Genomic DNA, 16,852 nt, shown 5'->3' on the forward strand with positions numbered 1-16,852 from the left:
AGTAGTCAAATGAAGGAATTCACTCTTGACTGAGCTAGTCAAAGTGGCTGCTCAGGATTCCTTTAGGAAAAAACTTGAAATATTCTTAAGGACTAAGGATAGTATATTACCATGATTTACCGATTTATTTTCATTCTTACTCTCTTATCGATAATATACCTAGGTACATTCCTTGACGTATAAGTGATCCACTGCTCCTGGATGCGGGAGCATGTTATGCGTAAACTTCTATCACTTCCAAAATAATTTGAGCCATTTAACTTTGAACCAATTACTGTTCACAAATACCGCTGTCTTCGAAATCAAGGTTATTTGTCGAGGGTCTATCCGATGATGGACGGAACTTCAGACACTACGAATATTTCACACCCTCCGGCAGGTACATCTATGTATCGCATCACTTACAACAAAATTTTTAGTTAAAGCCGGAAAGATGAGAATTGTAAAACATGTAAAACATGATGCAACAGTTGAAGTCAGGTATGTTATTGAAAGTTTTTTGACATTGTTTCAGGTGCGAAGAGGATTCTCCACACGAACTGCTTACTAAGGTAGGTCAGTTTGTGTTCTATGACTCGAATTTAACTTTTCCATGTTTCTAATAAGTTATTCATATGAATATTATTGAGAGTTCTATAGTTTTCGACATACTTCTACTTTGGGTCTTATATAAAACAAGACAGTACCCAAGTGGAAGAAAAACCAAAATTACTAATCGGCTGTCTTTTAAAAAAGCGTTACTTTCCCTGCATTCTTTATAACTGAACGAAAAGTTTACTTAGATGCCGGATATTCTATTTGATGTTTTACTTTCAGAATAGTTTATGTTCACTGATTATCGTTTTTGTTTGAGTTTAAGTTAATGTTCCAAACTTGTGTCTCTTAATAGGATTTCAATACTGATCACGTTTATGTCGGAATTTCGGCGAGACCATGACTTATAAGCCTTTGAGCGACGCTGAAGTGACCTTGAGAATGAGCCAAATGAGGATTATGAAGCAGTTCAAAGAATAAGGTTTGCAACTTACAATTCATGGTTAGGATTATGAATTACATTTATGGTTTCTATAACGAACTGACAACGTAACTGCCAAAACTGCTCAGCCAAACGGATGAATGAATCTCATCCCCAAACCCAAGACCTTTTGTCCCAAATCTGGTTGGTTTGTCCATAACTTCTCGGCTATCTCTATCTGCTCACTACCCAGGGTGAGTGCAGGTTCAGGGTTCTACCAGTCTTGTAAAAGTACTTTGCACTTCGAAGGTGTAAAACACATGCCATTATCCTCGGACACTAATTGCCAACTGATTGAATGTGGATTGCATGGGTTGTGTATCATCCTAGTAAGACGATGTCATCCATATATTCAAGGTTTAAAAGTCAGTTTGAATGGTATACTTGGTTTCAGAAAGATGTATGAAAAAAATAATAATGATTGTCAATATGATTCTTCTGAATGCCATAAAAATGGCGAGCAAAGTCGCTTGCGTCTTCACGAGACGTCCCACTTATAAGCACTGAAATTGTTTCTTACTGATTAACCTCTGAAATTGTTCTAATTCTCTTTTGCTAGTTCTACACTTGTTCAATTCACATGGTGTTATACTAGAAATGTATGTAAAGCACTGATGTCGAAAGCTTATGTAACATTTTCCCACTCTTTTGCATCAAGAAAATAATTTATAGGATTTAAAAACGTTTGACTGCCATTTGAAATTTGGTTTATCACACCAGGATCTATTTCTTTGGCAAATCACTTTATGTCACCACCTCCTCTTGAGATTGACGATTCTTCTCTAAGTATGCCATGCACTTTTCAATCTGGGATTGTAAAGTTCCTTAACAAGCTGGGCAGGAGTTTGTCCCTAAACTCTTTCCTGGTAGACATTAAAGTCAGATGTTTTTACTTTTTATCTTCTCTCAAATCTTGAACATAGTTTTGTTTCCTCAACGAATGCTTTCCACTCTTTACCACTGAGGGCTTTAATATCTTTTTGTTGTTGTTATTTGTATTCATGTAAATTTTGACAAGTGAATCCGAAACCTTATGGGCGTAGGCTTAATGCTTCTACAGGTTTATTATATACTCGTTATTATGCAACTCGTTAAATAAGGGGAAAAAGGAATTTGAATGGTTATAAATATAACTTAGTAAGTGTTAAGCTTTAGAATCAAGTCATTCTTCATAACCCAGTCGATTCTGTCTTTATGATTATATTATGCTACAGTGAGGGTTTTCGTTTCTTAGCATAACTAGTACATTTCTAGTGATTCATACTTTTTTACTTTTTATCTATGTTATCTATTTCGTTATTATCATTGACGTATAATCTGGTTTGATTGGTTTGAAAATTTCATATATGCACATAAGTATTACTGTATATTAAAGTAACATCTCGGGGGAAGATCCAACCGAAATTAATACTGTTTGTTTATGTGTTGTTTTGATTTACGTTATGGGGACCCCTATTATCTATATTTATTCTTTTTTAGGAGGAACTTGAATATCACGACAGGTGTATCAAAGCTTATCATGATAAGCCAATGCCAACAGTTACTAAACCTCATAACGATAATACTAAACGTATTATCCAACAACCTTTGAAGTGAAAAATTCTATTTTCTTAACAAATTAATTTTTTTTTGTAATCTTTATTTCTTCAATAAAATAATTCATTAACTGTTTCACTGTCATGTTTTTAAGGATTATTTCCGTAACTGTCCCATGTTATGGGATTTATTGACTTCGGTGGTAAACTTCTACAACGATTAAAAGATGGCTGTCCTAAGCTCAATGAATCTGTACACATATTTCTCCTTGAAGATCCCGGACAAATAGAATTTGTTGTGTGACTGCGTTTATTCGCTTGGTTATCGTTTAGACCGTTGGTTATTGGCAATGGAGTTGGTCTAGGTGATAACCCAAGTTGTCGTATTGTCATAGTCTCACTTAACCATTCCGGATGTATTATGTAATACGGGGCTTTAGTTCCACTATTCATATGTACATTAAATAATCCTCCTCTGTGTTCCGCTCTTGCAGTAGACGTTTCACTTTGCCCCCTTCTAGATGGAGATTCTCCTCGATGTGTGGAAATTAAGTTGATCCGACCATATTGTCGCTCCTGGCTCAAAACAGGTGTACTTCGTTGTGTCTGTCTTGTTAACCAAATATATCTGGCATTTTCAGCGTTCTTTAGAGTCTCTAGCTGATGCAAAGGCTCTCTAACTTCTGTTCTGGAGGTGGTTGGGGTCTTTGTACGTTTATTGTGAATAGTTTGATGTCTGAAAATAAAATTTGCAAGTACTTTAATTAACAAATTTATACTTTACTATAATTAGTCAACTATCAGGATGGTTGATGAGTGCTGGACATGTAGGTAAATATAAATGAAAGTTTATGGAATCATAATTAGAAGATAACCAATGAGTCACTGGTTTTTACTTTTGAGATTATTTACTGTTATTGTCAACTGAACTATTATCTGGCCCATAAATTATTTTCTTCCTTACCCCTTGATTCTTACGTAACCTCATTTGTTATTCATTCTCGAATCTATTTACTGTTATTATTTTGAAATTGAGCCATTGTATAAGCAAATGGTTTGATAAAACATTCTCGTGAGTAAATAAATAAATCAGACTACGAATTAATGATCACGAGCAAGCATAAAGTTTAAATCAAAAAAGTAATAAACTGCTTGTTTTCAGTTTTTTGTTGTTCCACTTACTCCTGTTACTCATCATGGAGGATGGGCTATCGACCAGGATTCTGCAACTAACTCTGTCCTGGGATATCCATTCTATTTGTTCACAAGTGCTATTCATTCTTCTCATGTCTGCCTTCAATTCCCTGCGTAATATGCATATACATATGCATGTATCTTATTTCATACACTTAGTTCTCTTTATCATTTTGAAGGAAGCAAGAACAAGTTCTTAGACAGAATAACATGAATCCATTTTATTTTGTTTGGTTCTTATTAGATGCTTACTACCTGTGATATTTAAATATAATTACAAAATGGGTTTCAATTGCTCATATGAAAGGGCTTAGATGGAACTTATTTTTAAGACATCACTATAGTATAGTATGTAACAAATATATGTATAAACGATATTTTATTTAGTCTATTGCCCCTTCCAGCCATATAGAATGGTGAAGCCTAGTATGCCATTCTGGAGAAGAGTGCTACATCAAAGCACGGCACAACTACCGGGGAGGGATAGCTGTTTCTGCACTGCTTACGCAGAACCATTACATAACACAACCCATTTTTTTGTTTTTGTTTGAGCAGATTCATTTTTTACCACTCTTTTGAATCCTCAATAGTTATACAATGACTCTTTGTACCATTCGTAATCGTTCTCGGGTATTGGTAGAGTGGTTTATCAGGCCGATCTCCACCACCCGGGTTACCGCTCACGTTAGTTCATGGAAACAGTCCCATGATCCAGGAGGCACGATGAGGACGTGTGAGTCGGATTTTGCCTAGTCTATTAAATTTATTTACACTCTTACTATACTGATGTGTCTTCAAAATAACTCTCAGCTAAACTCTTACATAGAATGTGTCTGGATCCGAAAGTTGATGCTCACTGGGATTCAAACGTCAATGTGTTATTCACTTCAGATAACCGCTCATTTGTGCAACTAATATAAAATGTAACCTAATTTATTATAGTTCAGATTATCCAGTTGTCGATACTTGGACTGTATTTTTATCCACTGTTAGCCACATTCTATCTAAACTTGTGACATATTAACTATATCGAGGTGATCCTTACAGGTCAACTAGAACTGACAAAAGTACCAATAATAAGATAATGCAAACTATCACAAATTAAATTAAACTCATCTATTTCAACTTATTTTGTAATTATTTTTAAATATTTCAGATTGCAAGCGGCTGACAAAAATCCAACGCAATAAAATAAATCCACGTTCTTCTGCTAAAATCTTTTTTATATCTGACTACTTTATCATTGGGTTACGTTTAGTTTCTGTTGATACGTTACTAATCAAATTGAATTTCAGTGACCCATAAAATTGTCCTCTATTATTTGTTGTTATATATCAGGGAATTTCAATGACGAACAAAGTGTATTATCAGTTTCAAGTTAAAACAAATAAATGCACGAGACAAAAGGTCCTGGAAGCACTTGACGACCGTCTTGTCCAGGGTTTCCTGTTGACCACCTCCAACCACCATCTTATCTCAACATAGTGCACGCAGTGTCGAGTCACCTAGACTAGTGACCACATTGCAACTTGATCGATAGCTTTTGGTCTGCACTAAGAAGGACTTGACACACATGACATTGATCACCACCCAGCGATTAATCAATTATGCCCTTTGATATTGTCTGTATTTACAAGTTGACCATATCAGTCGATGGTTAGCTTGGGAATCCAATATTCAAAATATAATAAACTTTAAAATGGAGACCTTGTTGAGGTATTTAGTCAAGCAGCCCATATTACCAATAAAATTAAGATCGTATTTGTTGCGAAGTACCATTAACGGGAAATCAAAATATTTAAAATTTTGAGTAAATGCCATATTCATTTAATAACTGGTGGGTATCGTGACTTAGTGGATAACTCACTAGTGTTCCAGTCAAAGTACTTTAGGTCCGAGTTTCAATATATACACTGATATTAGGATACAATCACATCCGGTAAGTGAATTCTATACAGAAGGAAACGTACGCCTAAGATTTCATTTTTAACTCTCCTGGAGGTGTTCACTCTCAAGTTACAACCTATGAGAAGTTAATCAATGTCAATTGGGCTGAACTTCTGTGTATAGAAGTGCAATACATTTTTATGGTAGTTTGTGTTAATGACAATCATTGAGTTTAGATATTCTAATCATTTTTCTATTGATATATTCATCGACAAACTAAGTATATTTTAATAAATTATATTGGATCAACATCAAAAAGCATATTCTACAAAACTGGTGTGTGAGACTATAATTTATGGATAACCTTTGAGTAACGCTAAAGTAACCTTGAAGATATCCACTTACTAACTAGGACTTAATGAGGATTATAAACCAGTGTGAGGTATTAGAATCATGACTTACAGTTGATGATTTGAATTAGGAGTTATATTTAGAGTTTTCATCACATATTGACATCAGCTAAAATGTCAAAACTCTATTTAGCCAAATGGATAGATAAAATTTCACGCCAAAATCCAAGACTCGTTATCTTATTTCTTATTGGTTTGTCCATAAATTATAGTCTCGACAACGCCCCCAAATGCCCTGGTACAACCGGGAGTGGGGCGAGTCCACTCTCCCTCTCGAAATGCTCTCACATTGCCATGCGTATGTACAGCCTCTACTAGGGAAGTCCTACTCACTGCCTTCTCGTGGCATTACTGTTGTTTACGAAATTGAGAGGACGAAAGGAGAATGTCCGGCGCTTTAACCGGGTTGGTGGACACGGACGGTCCACCTAGGGCTGTTGAAAAACTCTGATTCCAAACCAATGGTGCACATGGACTCCAATATCCTGACGGAACAAATGGCGTACGAATCAATCGTTGGTCACTGGCCACCATGGAACTGCATCTCCTTACAATGCTCCACTGCCTTGTGGATCAGATCTTTAGGTCAAAGACTCCGGTTGTGGTTTCCTAAGAAAACCACCGGCTTCGGTCTGAGCACCTGGGTAGTATCCAAGCCCTCACACAAATCAAATGAGATTTGTGTGGCGCATATATATCTGGTTCCCCTTTGTACCAATATTTATGTGCTTAAATAAATAAATAAAGTCTCGACAACTGGTATTTTTACGTTATCGGGATAGAAAAAAAGATAAGTGAACAATAGTTTTGTTCACAGTGTCAAAGTTATTATTAACACAATACATGAACATATCAAAATCCTAGTCATAAGTAAAATCAACTTGAGAATGTCGGTAATATAATTTTGAGATGGTGAAGATTTGTAGCTCAGGTGGGTAATTTTTATGGAGTTTTGTTCTTTGAGCCGAATGGTTTGGTCGTAGAGCTTTCATCGTCCTTCTGAACGACTTCTACCCGAAGTTTGTGCTGATGATGTCGTTCAGAAGGACAATGAAAGCTCCATGATCAAACCATCCAGCTCAGAGAACAAAACTCCATCAAAGTTGGTAATATAAAAATATTCAAAGAAACTCAAAATACATTCTTACAATTGATCCACTAAAACTCATGAATACAGTAAGATAAAAACAAACAAACAAAGAGATGAACCACTTACTTTACTTGGTTAGATGAATTACTATTTGAATTCGTTGACATAAATAATGAAAAGTTGTTAACTTTGGATATCTCAACTAGTTGTCCTATAATAATAACATTAAAATACAATAGTTTAATAATATATACGGTATCCAGGGATAATATTCATTCAATGTTCAATTCATTGAATCATGCCAATATCTATGTTGTTTTAATAAATAATGTATACATCGATGATGAGAAGATTTTGATAAAATTCGGTCAAATTTTTCGTTATCTCACTTTGAAGCATGAATATAAACTCTAGCTTAAACATACATACACAGTTTCTCATTCAAACTACCTATCAAAAAACGGGAATATCGTTCAATGTTTCATGTCTGTCTCCCCACAAAAAAAAAGAAAGAATTAGTTGACAAGATAGTTATATGGCTTCTATGATAAACCCACGCTTAGTTCAAGTTTGAATATAATTGGTCTTTTGAGTAATTCATCGTAAAAAAAGAACTTAGAGTTGGTTGAAGCAGTAACATAAATTATTGACCATATTGGTTAGTTACTCTTCCTTATTCGGTAATTTTTGCAGACTGGAATGAACAAACAAACATTGTTCGGAAAAAAACGTTTGTAATTACAGAGACAATTACTCATGTGATATATATACGTTGGGTAGGTGAAGAAAGACTTCAATTACATTTAGAATTTATAATATATAGTTTGGTGGATCTTTTCGGGATTGAACTGACCGGTTAGCGTTAATGTACTAACTTGTTGAATAAGTATTCCAAGGCAATCTATGATCATGTTTACACATTAAAATGGCTAAAACTATCCTATGTTACTTGGTTAATAAGGATCAAAATAACGATTTTTTTTTAGCTTTTCATGCTCTATAAAAATTTGCCCCCAGATGCTCTGGTACGGCTGAGAGTGGGGAGAGTCCGCTCTCCCTCTCCAAATGCTCTCATATGACCACGCATATATAGCCTCTGCCTTCTCGTGGCACTACTGTTGTTTACGAAATTGAGAGGACGAAACGCGAATATCCGGCGCTTTAACTGGGTTGGTGGACACGGACGATCCACCTAGGGCAGTTGAAAAACCCTGATTCCAAAACAATGATGCACATGGGTTCCAGTATCCTGAAGGAACAATTGGCGTATGAATCAATCGTTGGTCACCGGCTACCATGGAACTGCATCTCCTTACGATGCTCCACTGCCTTGTGGATCAGATCTTTAGGTCAAAGGCTCGGGGTGTGGTCCTCTAAGAAAACCACCTACTTCGGTTTGGGCACCCGGGTAGTATCCAAGCCCTCACACAAATCAAGTGAGATCTGTGTGGCGCATATATATCTGGTACTTCCTTGTATCAATATTTATGTGTTCAAATAAAATAAATAAATCTATAAAAAGTTAATACCACTTATCATTCATCAGATTAAGTACTTTTATCTGGTTCTTAAAACTTTTAGGATTGTTGCCAATCTTTAAGTAATAATAAAAGCATATTATAAAGACAAGTCAATCAAACAAATCTCCTCGAGGACGTTGTTTACCAAAGCTATACACTTGTATTTATAATTACTTAATACATAGTAGTCTGTAACCAAATAAGATAGGTATTGTGTTATTAATGAGGTGATCGGAAGATCTCAAGTATTACATATTATAGATCAGAAGGGGTTTTGTGGAGATTTCAGTATTTTCATAGTTGAAATCATGAGTCAATTGAAGCTAGACCACCTTGGAAAAGTTGGAAGCATTGGACGGCAGTTTGGTCCTATTATGGGACTCCGCACTTGCGAGATTCGAACCCAGGACCTGCCAATCCCGCGCCAGAGCACTTAACCTCTACACCACTGAGCTGATCTGGATCCAGCGGTGTTAATGTCTAACTTTAACCAATCTATGATGCTTGAGCAACCGTTCACCAATTGTCTTCAGTGAGTTGATATCTCTACAACAGACTTGGTTGAACTCCACTGGTCACTGCTTCCCACTAGAACTCAAGGAAATATCCCTTGAAGTCAGTCACTAGTGAGCATATTAGATAATATTCTAAAGAGTAATGAAAATCATCAATGATATAATTAGACTACAGGTGAGAAATGAAAAGATAATTGTCTACTTGGCAAATATGAAGATGATGCAGGAGTGAAAAGATATACTTCTTCTGCTAAGAATTATAACAAGACTAGCGGAGGGTCATTACCGTGATGTGGGAAAAAATCAATTTATTGAATAAAGAGTTCAGGCTTGAAATGATAAACACCTCAAGTTTCTGATCCACATGGTCTTTGAGCTTGTTTGTTCAATTTTCTAAATAATTTTGAAAAATACTTCTAGTGAGGCGATACGATTGGAGCTGATGAAATATTCAAGAGTAGAGCTGCTGATGGTCTTCTAACTACTTTTGGACAGGTAAGGAAAGTAATATTTGGAAATGCGTTCCGAAATATCATGCTTTGTGTGGGTTGTATTACGTGTTTCTCAAGAGCAAATGGTAAATCTACATGGAGGTAGTCTAAGATAACATTCCATTCTGCACACATCTCCTAATCATCAGTCGTTGACTAGAGAAGATTATTCAAAGTCTTGCCCAATGAAAAGTCTCTTTGTGATATTGACATTTGAATCTCTAGGATCTATGATCCAGTATCCTCGATGTTAATGATCAAAAAATTTTCGAGATTGTAAGAATTTATCCATTTCGAAGTTCAGGTTTCTTTAAATTAATCTGTTAGGTTAGCAGTTTTCGCAGAACATTCCCTAGACGGTTTCAAATTCATGGTCGATTGAAAATGGCTCTCCTTCAATACAAATTAAACTATACATCCTCAATCTCTATAGAAATTATGTCATTAAACTTTAATCGGTATGCTAAACGAAAACTTCTTACTGTAATCAAATGGGTTATACATGATGATAATGCTAATCAAATTAAATATTCACTTCAGTGGTCGAGTTTTCAGTTTGACTTTCATGATACACTGTCGGTTTTTAAGACAGACATTTTCTCTGTGACCTTTTAAACGTATACCAGCATAAAACAGTTATCATGTATATACAGTAGATTCCATGTTGATTTCTTTACTAAACTAATTAAACAGTAGTAAACACTCATTGTACCTTTATACACTGGGTTTGATTAGTCTGATTGACAGTGCATATGGAAAACAATGGTAATTTATTCTCAACTTATACATAATTTAGGAATTAAAGTTTTAAAGATCGTTCTATGTTTTGGTAGTTCTCATCATAGACTGACTGTGGCTAGATAAGCGACTGATGTTAGAAATGTTAACTGTTGGATAACAAATCAACAGTCTACAGTCAACGCTATTTGAAAGAAGCATGAAGATTCTGGATCCTACTCCTTAGGAAGTCGTTACTTGGAACTCAGGAGTTCCGTGATAGAATGAAAACGGATATTCAGTACTTGCTCATTTCCAGTGGTTGTCTGATTATATGTGTAAGCAAAATATTTCTAAATAAACTTTCACAGACGGTAACAGAAAACTTACAAACTCGACTAAATTACAAAGGTACCTAAAAAATGGAATAGTTAGAAATGCATTTGATTATGGAATATTCCACATATTACATTAGGCTGAGTCATTCTTACATAGAAGAGATGATTTACAAATGGGTACAATTCATTAGGAAGCGATCTTCTGAATTGTATACTTCATTTCAAGATTTTTTTTGCACTGATAAGCATCCATGTCAAGATATTATCACTATGTAATTTCTAATTGGCTGACACCAACTCATACAACTTAGATAATTGATCACTCACAAAGTAAAAAATTATTTAAAAGTTGACAAATAAGTGGGATTGTAAATTCATTTAGTATTGTTTGTTTGAATCTTCCCATCGATGTGTTAGGACTGCAACTGGTCAGTCAGGACTCAGTGGCCGAGTGGATAACGCGATGGCGTTTGAAGTGAAAGGTAATGGGTTCGAGTCCCAAAGTGAACATCAACTCTGAGATGCAGGTACATCCAGCGGACGATTCTCAAATAAGAAGAGACGCGCGTCGTGGATTCCACTGCTAGCCACTATCCATCTCTGCTTACCATGTTTGTGAATTAAGGCTATATCGAGTCAATACGCATAATATGCACATATGCCAATTAGAGACTGACCAGTTGCAGTCCTAACACATCGATGGGAAGATTCAAACAAACAATACTAAATGAATTAAAACCCAGTATGTTTGAGAATAATGATTCATATTGTAGAGGCTGTTATTGGTGTTCTGGACTTAACTGGCTGGGCTAGGCAGAAAGCAGGACTGATAAGTACTCAAGACTGCTCATTCGATTTTGTTTATCATACCTCTGATCGATAAATCACTGCTCTCTGATAGGCGGTTTTATAACGTTCATATACTAACTGGGCACGCAATCACACAATATAACACATCACTCTTCAAACTGAAATAAACGTTAAGTAGTATTGATAATTATTTCATAAAACACTAGTCTTCATCTAACCAATCAACTGTGTGAAGCAATTTTCATACAACTCAGTGATCGCATCCTTGACAGCGAAAGTAAATAACGTATGTTGAAATTTATTGGAAAGAATCAATTCTTCCAGAAGATTGATGATGCATGTCATACAGCATGTAACTTTAGATTCCGAATCTCTATTATGTTAGAAGATTATCGGATTCTGGTTCAGATATACACGCTTGCTATATACAAACCCAACCTAGTACATGAATGGAAAGGCTAAGAATAGATAGGAAGCTGTATTAGAAAACCAAACCGAAATAAACATAAACTCAGCATTTGTATATATGTGTCCATCGGATAATCGAGCCAACTCTAACTAATAACCAAATAATCCAGGACGTACATTTCTCCCTATTTGGGACTCGTCAGCTGAATGTGTCTGCATCCCGAAACGCACGTCCTAGATTCTACTACTAGCCACTATCCATATTTGCTTATAATGTTTGTGAATTAAGGCTATATCGAGACAATCCGCACAGGATGCACATATGCTAATAAGAGACTGATCAATTGCAGCCCTAAACATAAATGAAAAGATTGAAACAAATAAGACAAAATGAATTTTAATTCATGACATTCATCTATTAATAATACGTAAATAATTTGACCCTGAACTAGCATGTGCGCATAAGCATGTGATATTATCGTATTGGTCAAGGCTGTCGATTTTTATCCAGTTGTATTGAATTATTTTACATTATTTTATGATTATGCAGATTGTAGGTATCATTACCAAGATTTGATTTGATAATTTTGAATAAATTAAGCATTGGGTTACTTACTTATGCCTGTTACCCCTCGTCGAGGAGCATAGGCCGCTCACCAGCATTCTCCATCCAACCTTGTCCTGAGCCTTCCTTTCCAGTTCTTTCCAGTTGCTATTCATCCTTTTCATATCTACTTCTATTTCCCAAAGTAATGTGTTCTTTGGCCTTCCTCTTTTCCGCTTCCTTTCCGGGTTCCAAGTTAGGGATTGCCTTGTAATGCACATTGGTGATTTCCTTAATGTATGTCCTATCCACTTCCAACGTCTTTTCCTAATTTCCTCTTCAGTTGGAAGCTGGTTTGTCATTTCCCATAAAACGCTGTTGCTGATAGTATCCGACCAATGGATGTTGAGTCTTTTGTGTAGACAACTGTTCATAAATACGTGTACCTTCTTGACGATGGATGTAGTAGTTTTCCACGTTTCAGCTCGGTACAGTAGGACTGTCTTGGAGTTCGTATTGAAGTTTCTCACTTTGAAATTAGTTGACGGTTGTTTTGAGTTCCATATGTTCTTCAATTGTATGAATGCTGCCCTTGCCTTGCCAATCCTCGCCTTTACATCTGCATCCGATCCTCCTTGTTTATGAACGATGCTTCCCAGATACGTGAATGTTTCCACCTCTCCCAGAGTTTCGCCATTGGGTAGATTGTTATAAATAATATATTTGTAATATCCCAATGAGTAGAAAAATTAGATTTTCTGACGTTTCGTGACTCAGTCTAAGCTACTTCTTCAGAGAATAAATAACCAAATGAAAATTAATCCAAGTTTAAATAGTATAACGGAATAACACAAATATTATATGCGATCAATCAAAATTTACCCAAAGTATGTGCTGATGATGTTGTTCAGAAGGATGATGAAAGTTACACGACCAAACCATCCAGCTCAGAGAACAGAACTTCATCAAAATCATCCACATGAGCTACAAATCTCCTCCACCATCTCAAAATTTACATACATGTCGCTTATGAATCACTTCAACCAAAATGACATGACATTGATTTATTCAGATCTATTTTTTTGATTGATTACATAATATTCTTGCGTTGTTCCGTTGTACTATTTATACTTGGATTAATTTTGATTTAGTTATTTATTCTCTGAAGAAGTGGCTTACATTGAGTCATGAAATGTCAGAAAATATAATTTTTCTATTCATTGAGATATCAGAAGATGTTTTTGTGAAGATTTCAGTAATTTTATAACTGAAATCATGAGTCAACTGAAACTAGACTACCATGGAAAATCTGTAAGCACTGGACGATCATTTCGTTCTATTGTGAGACTCTTCAGCAGTGCGCATCCACGATCCTGCCTCGCGAGATTCCAACCTAGGACCTATCAGTCTCACGCGCGAGCGCTTAACCACTAGACCATGGAGCCGGCATCATTGAGATATTACAAATATATTATTGATTTAGAATATCCAGATTGTTTACAATAATGAGACAGAACATCAGATGTGTTTAATCAATAATGAATAGGCTTTAAAATTCTATACTCAAATTACTTTGACAGATATTAAATTAGAAATATAAACCTTTCCTATTCAGTATTTTAATGTGTAATCGATTTATTTTTAACCGATTACGTAATCAGAAGGGGTGAAGTTAGACATTAACACCGTTGGATGCCAGCTCAGTGGTCTATCGGTTTAGGGCTTCGGCTCGAGACTGGTAGGTCCTGGGTTCGAAACTCGCGAGAGCGGGTTCGTGGATGCGCACTGCTGAGAAGTCCCATAATAGGACGAAACGGCCGTCCAGTGTTTCCAGGTTTTCCATGGTGGTCTAGCTTCAATTGACTCACGCTTTCAACTATGATTACGTAATCGTTGGTAGGGAAAAAAGAGATATATCAGCATGAGGAGTTAATCTTATTGACTTACTGTGATCGAAATTAACTATCCGAATATATAAGAAAAAATTTAGTTTTCTATTCACTTAGATAAGTTGGTCACTATATGAAATCAATCGTATCCCTTTTTTTGGGAGGAACTAATTCATAATGGGATGTTTTACAAGTACATTATACCTAGTCTAAAGTGTAATCGATAAATGAACGCACCAATGACAGTATTGAACACCCACAATCATTATACTGTATAGTGAATATAATATATTATTAAAAAAGTAAGGTCTATGCTTCATCGAAAACTAGAATGATATTTAAATGATTGCATCACATTCCACTGTATTTATAGTTGTGTTTGGTTACATATACATAGGGAATAAGAATGGTAGTTTGCATGTAGATTAGAGCCTTTGTACATGTATTGAATGGGGTATAGAAATAAATAAAATCAACTAATCCAATAAGAGAAGATGATAAGCATTCATTATCCTCTATTGCTACTGCTATTGCCCTCGAATACCCTGGTACGGCCGAGAGTGAGGAGAGTTCGCTCTCCATCTCCAAATGCTATCACACGGCCACGTGTATATAGCCTCTGTCAGGGAAGTCCTACTCACTGCCTTCTCGTTGCATTACTGTTGTTTACGAAATTGAGAGGACGAAAAGCGAATATCCGACACTTTAACCGGGTTGGTGAACACGGAAAGTTCACCTAGGTGAGTTGGGAAACCTTGATTCCAAACCAATGGTTCACACGGGTTCCAGAATCCTGAGGGAACAGATGGAGTATGAATCAATCGTTTGTCACCGGCTACCATGTTACTGCATCTCCTTACGATGCTCCACTGCCTTGTGGATCAGATCTTTAGGTCAATGACTGGGGGTGTGGCCCCCTAAGAAAACCACAACAGAAACAAATTGTATGGTTAATCTTAACTCAGTCTTTGTGATTTTGTACTAATTTATCTAAGGCGTATACTTAGGTTAATTGAAGCCTTATTCACCTGAAAATTCAAACTCTAATTATGTATTCAAGACATTTTAGCCCCACCTTATTACCAATCCTAGTAATATTGATTAAAATCCAGTGTAGTGACTTTCACATTATTTTCTTTATGAACTTTGTTTCGTCTTAACTTGCACTTCCACTCTCGTTCGTAATTTTGATCTTGAACCTGGCAACTAATCAAAATGAAACGGGAATTATTTACACTATCGTAGTCCATGATGGAAGGCGTGTTCGTTCATTGTTTTTTTTGCTGGCTTACATGATGAAAACAAGATGAAAACACCACTCCATCATACTATGGACGTGTTTATTTATTTATTTGAACACATAAATATTGGTACAAGGAAGCACCAGATACATATGCGCCACACAAATCTCATTCGATTTGTGTGAGAGCTGTGATACTGCCCAGGTTCCGAAACTGAAGCAGGTGGTTTTCTTAGGGGGCCACAACCGGAGTCTTTGACCTGAAGATTTAGTCCACAAGGCAGTGGAGCATCGTGAAGAGATGCAGCCCCATGATAGCCGGTGACCGACGATTGATTCACACGCCAATTGTTCCTTCAGGATCCTGGAACCCATGTGCACCACTTGTTTGGAATGAGGGTTTTCCAACTCCCCTAGGTGAACTTTCCGTGTCCACTAACCCGGTTACAGCGCCGGATATTCGCGTTTCGTTCTCTCAATTTCGTAAACAACATTAATGCCACGAGAAGGCAGTGAATAGGACTTCCTTGTCAGAGGTTATATACACGTGGCCATGTGAGAGTATTTCGAGAGGGAGAGCGGACTCTCCCCATTTTCGTCCGTACCAGGGCATTTGGGGGCTCAATCATGATAGAAAAAATGCAACATGGTAAAAGTCATACCTCTAAGTAATTCTATGAAAGAAATTGTTCCAAAATATCTACAACTGAGTGAATAAATAAACGAAAACATAACCATCATTACTGACTACTATACACTTAGATGACCTTACAACGTTGAGTTTATCCCCAGCCCTCATATTTGAGGATAATTGTAGATCGTAAATGACTTCTATCGTTATCGCCTACACAACATTGATTGTTAATACAAGCAAATGATATTATAACAAACAGGCTGTTCAAAGCAAGGACTTTCTATGCAGCAGACTGAAATTACATTTAGGTATAAACTGATAATAAATTGCCATCAGTATGTACCTATCTTTACTTTCAATGATCAATTATACGGTTGAAACTAGTTGGGCTATGTCTTAACATATTAAGGAGTTAGTTTATCAAAACTTGGTGAATATTCTTTACGTTTCTCAATTTACTTCTCTGTAACAAAACTATTCATTCTGTGTTGATATCGGTGGAGAACCTTCAATGAAAATGATGGAACGAATTACTAGACGACGTGAAGCTTCAAAAGTTACCTGTGTTGGCAGCCGATGTGAATTAACTCTACGGCTTACAGGTTAGTATACGAA

At 36.2% G+C, this 16,852-nt stretch overlaps 2 protein-coding genes across 2 annotated transcripts; one reads left to right on the plus strand and one right to left on the minus strand.

Moving 5' to 3' along the window:
• Nucleotides 1-333: 333 nt before the first annotated feature.
• Smp_023840 (hypothetical protein) lies at nt 334-2,689 on the plus strand (the record flags this gene model as incomplete). The annotated part of the gene is made up of 4 exons (XM_018796184.1): nt 334-379; nt 420-480; nt 515-551; nt 2,495-2,689. The coding sequence occupies 4 exons, from the start codon at nt 334-336 to the stop codon at nt 2,609-2,611; spliced, it is 261 nt and encodes an 86-aa protein (XP_018650422.1). The 3' UTR covers nt 2,612-2,689.
• Nucleotides 2,690-2,700: 11 nt separating this feature from the next.
• On the minus strand, nt 2,701-16,719 carry Smp_023830 (hypothetical protein; the record flags this gene model as incomplete). The annotated part of the gene is made up of 4 exons (XM_018796185.1): nt 2,701-3,286; nt 7,258-7,342; nt 11,741-11,895; nt 16,697-16,719. The coding sequence occupies 4 exons, from the start codon at nt 16,717-16,719 to the stop codon at nt 2,701-2,703; spliced, it is 849 nt and encodes a 282-aa protein (XP_018650423.1).
• Between the last annotated feature and the right edge of the window lie 133 nt (nt 16,720-16,852).

This window comes from Schistosoma mansoni, chromosome 2 (assembly GCF_000237925.1).
Source record: "Schistosoma mansoni strain Puerto Rico chromosome 2, complete genome".
Lineage (NCBI taxonomy): Eukaryota > Metazoa > Platyhelminthes > Trematoda > Strigeidida > Schistosomatidae > Schistosoma > Schistosoma mansoni.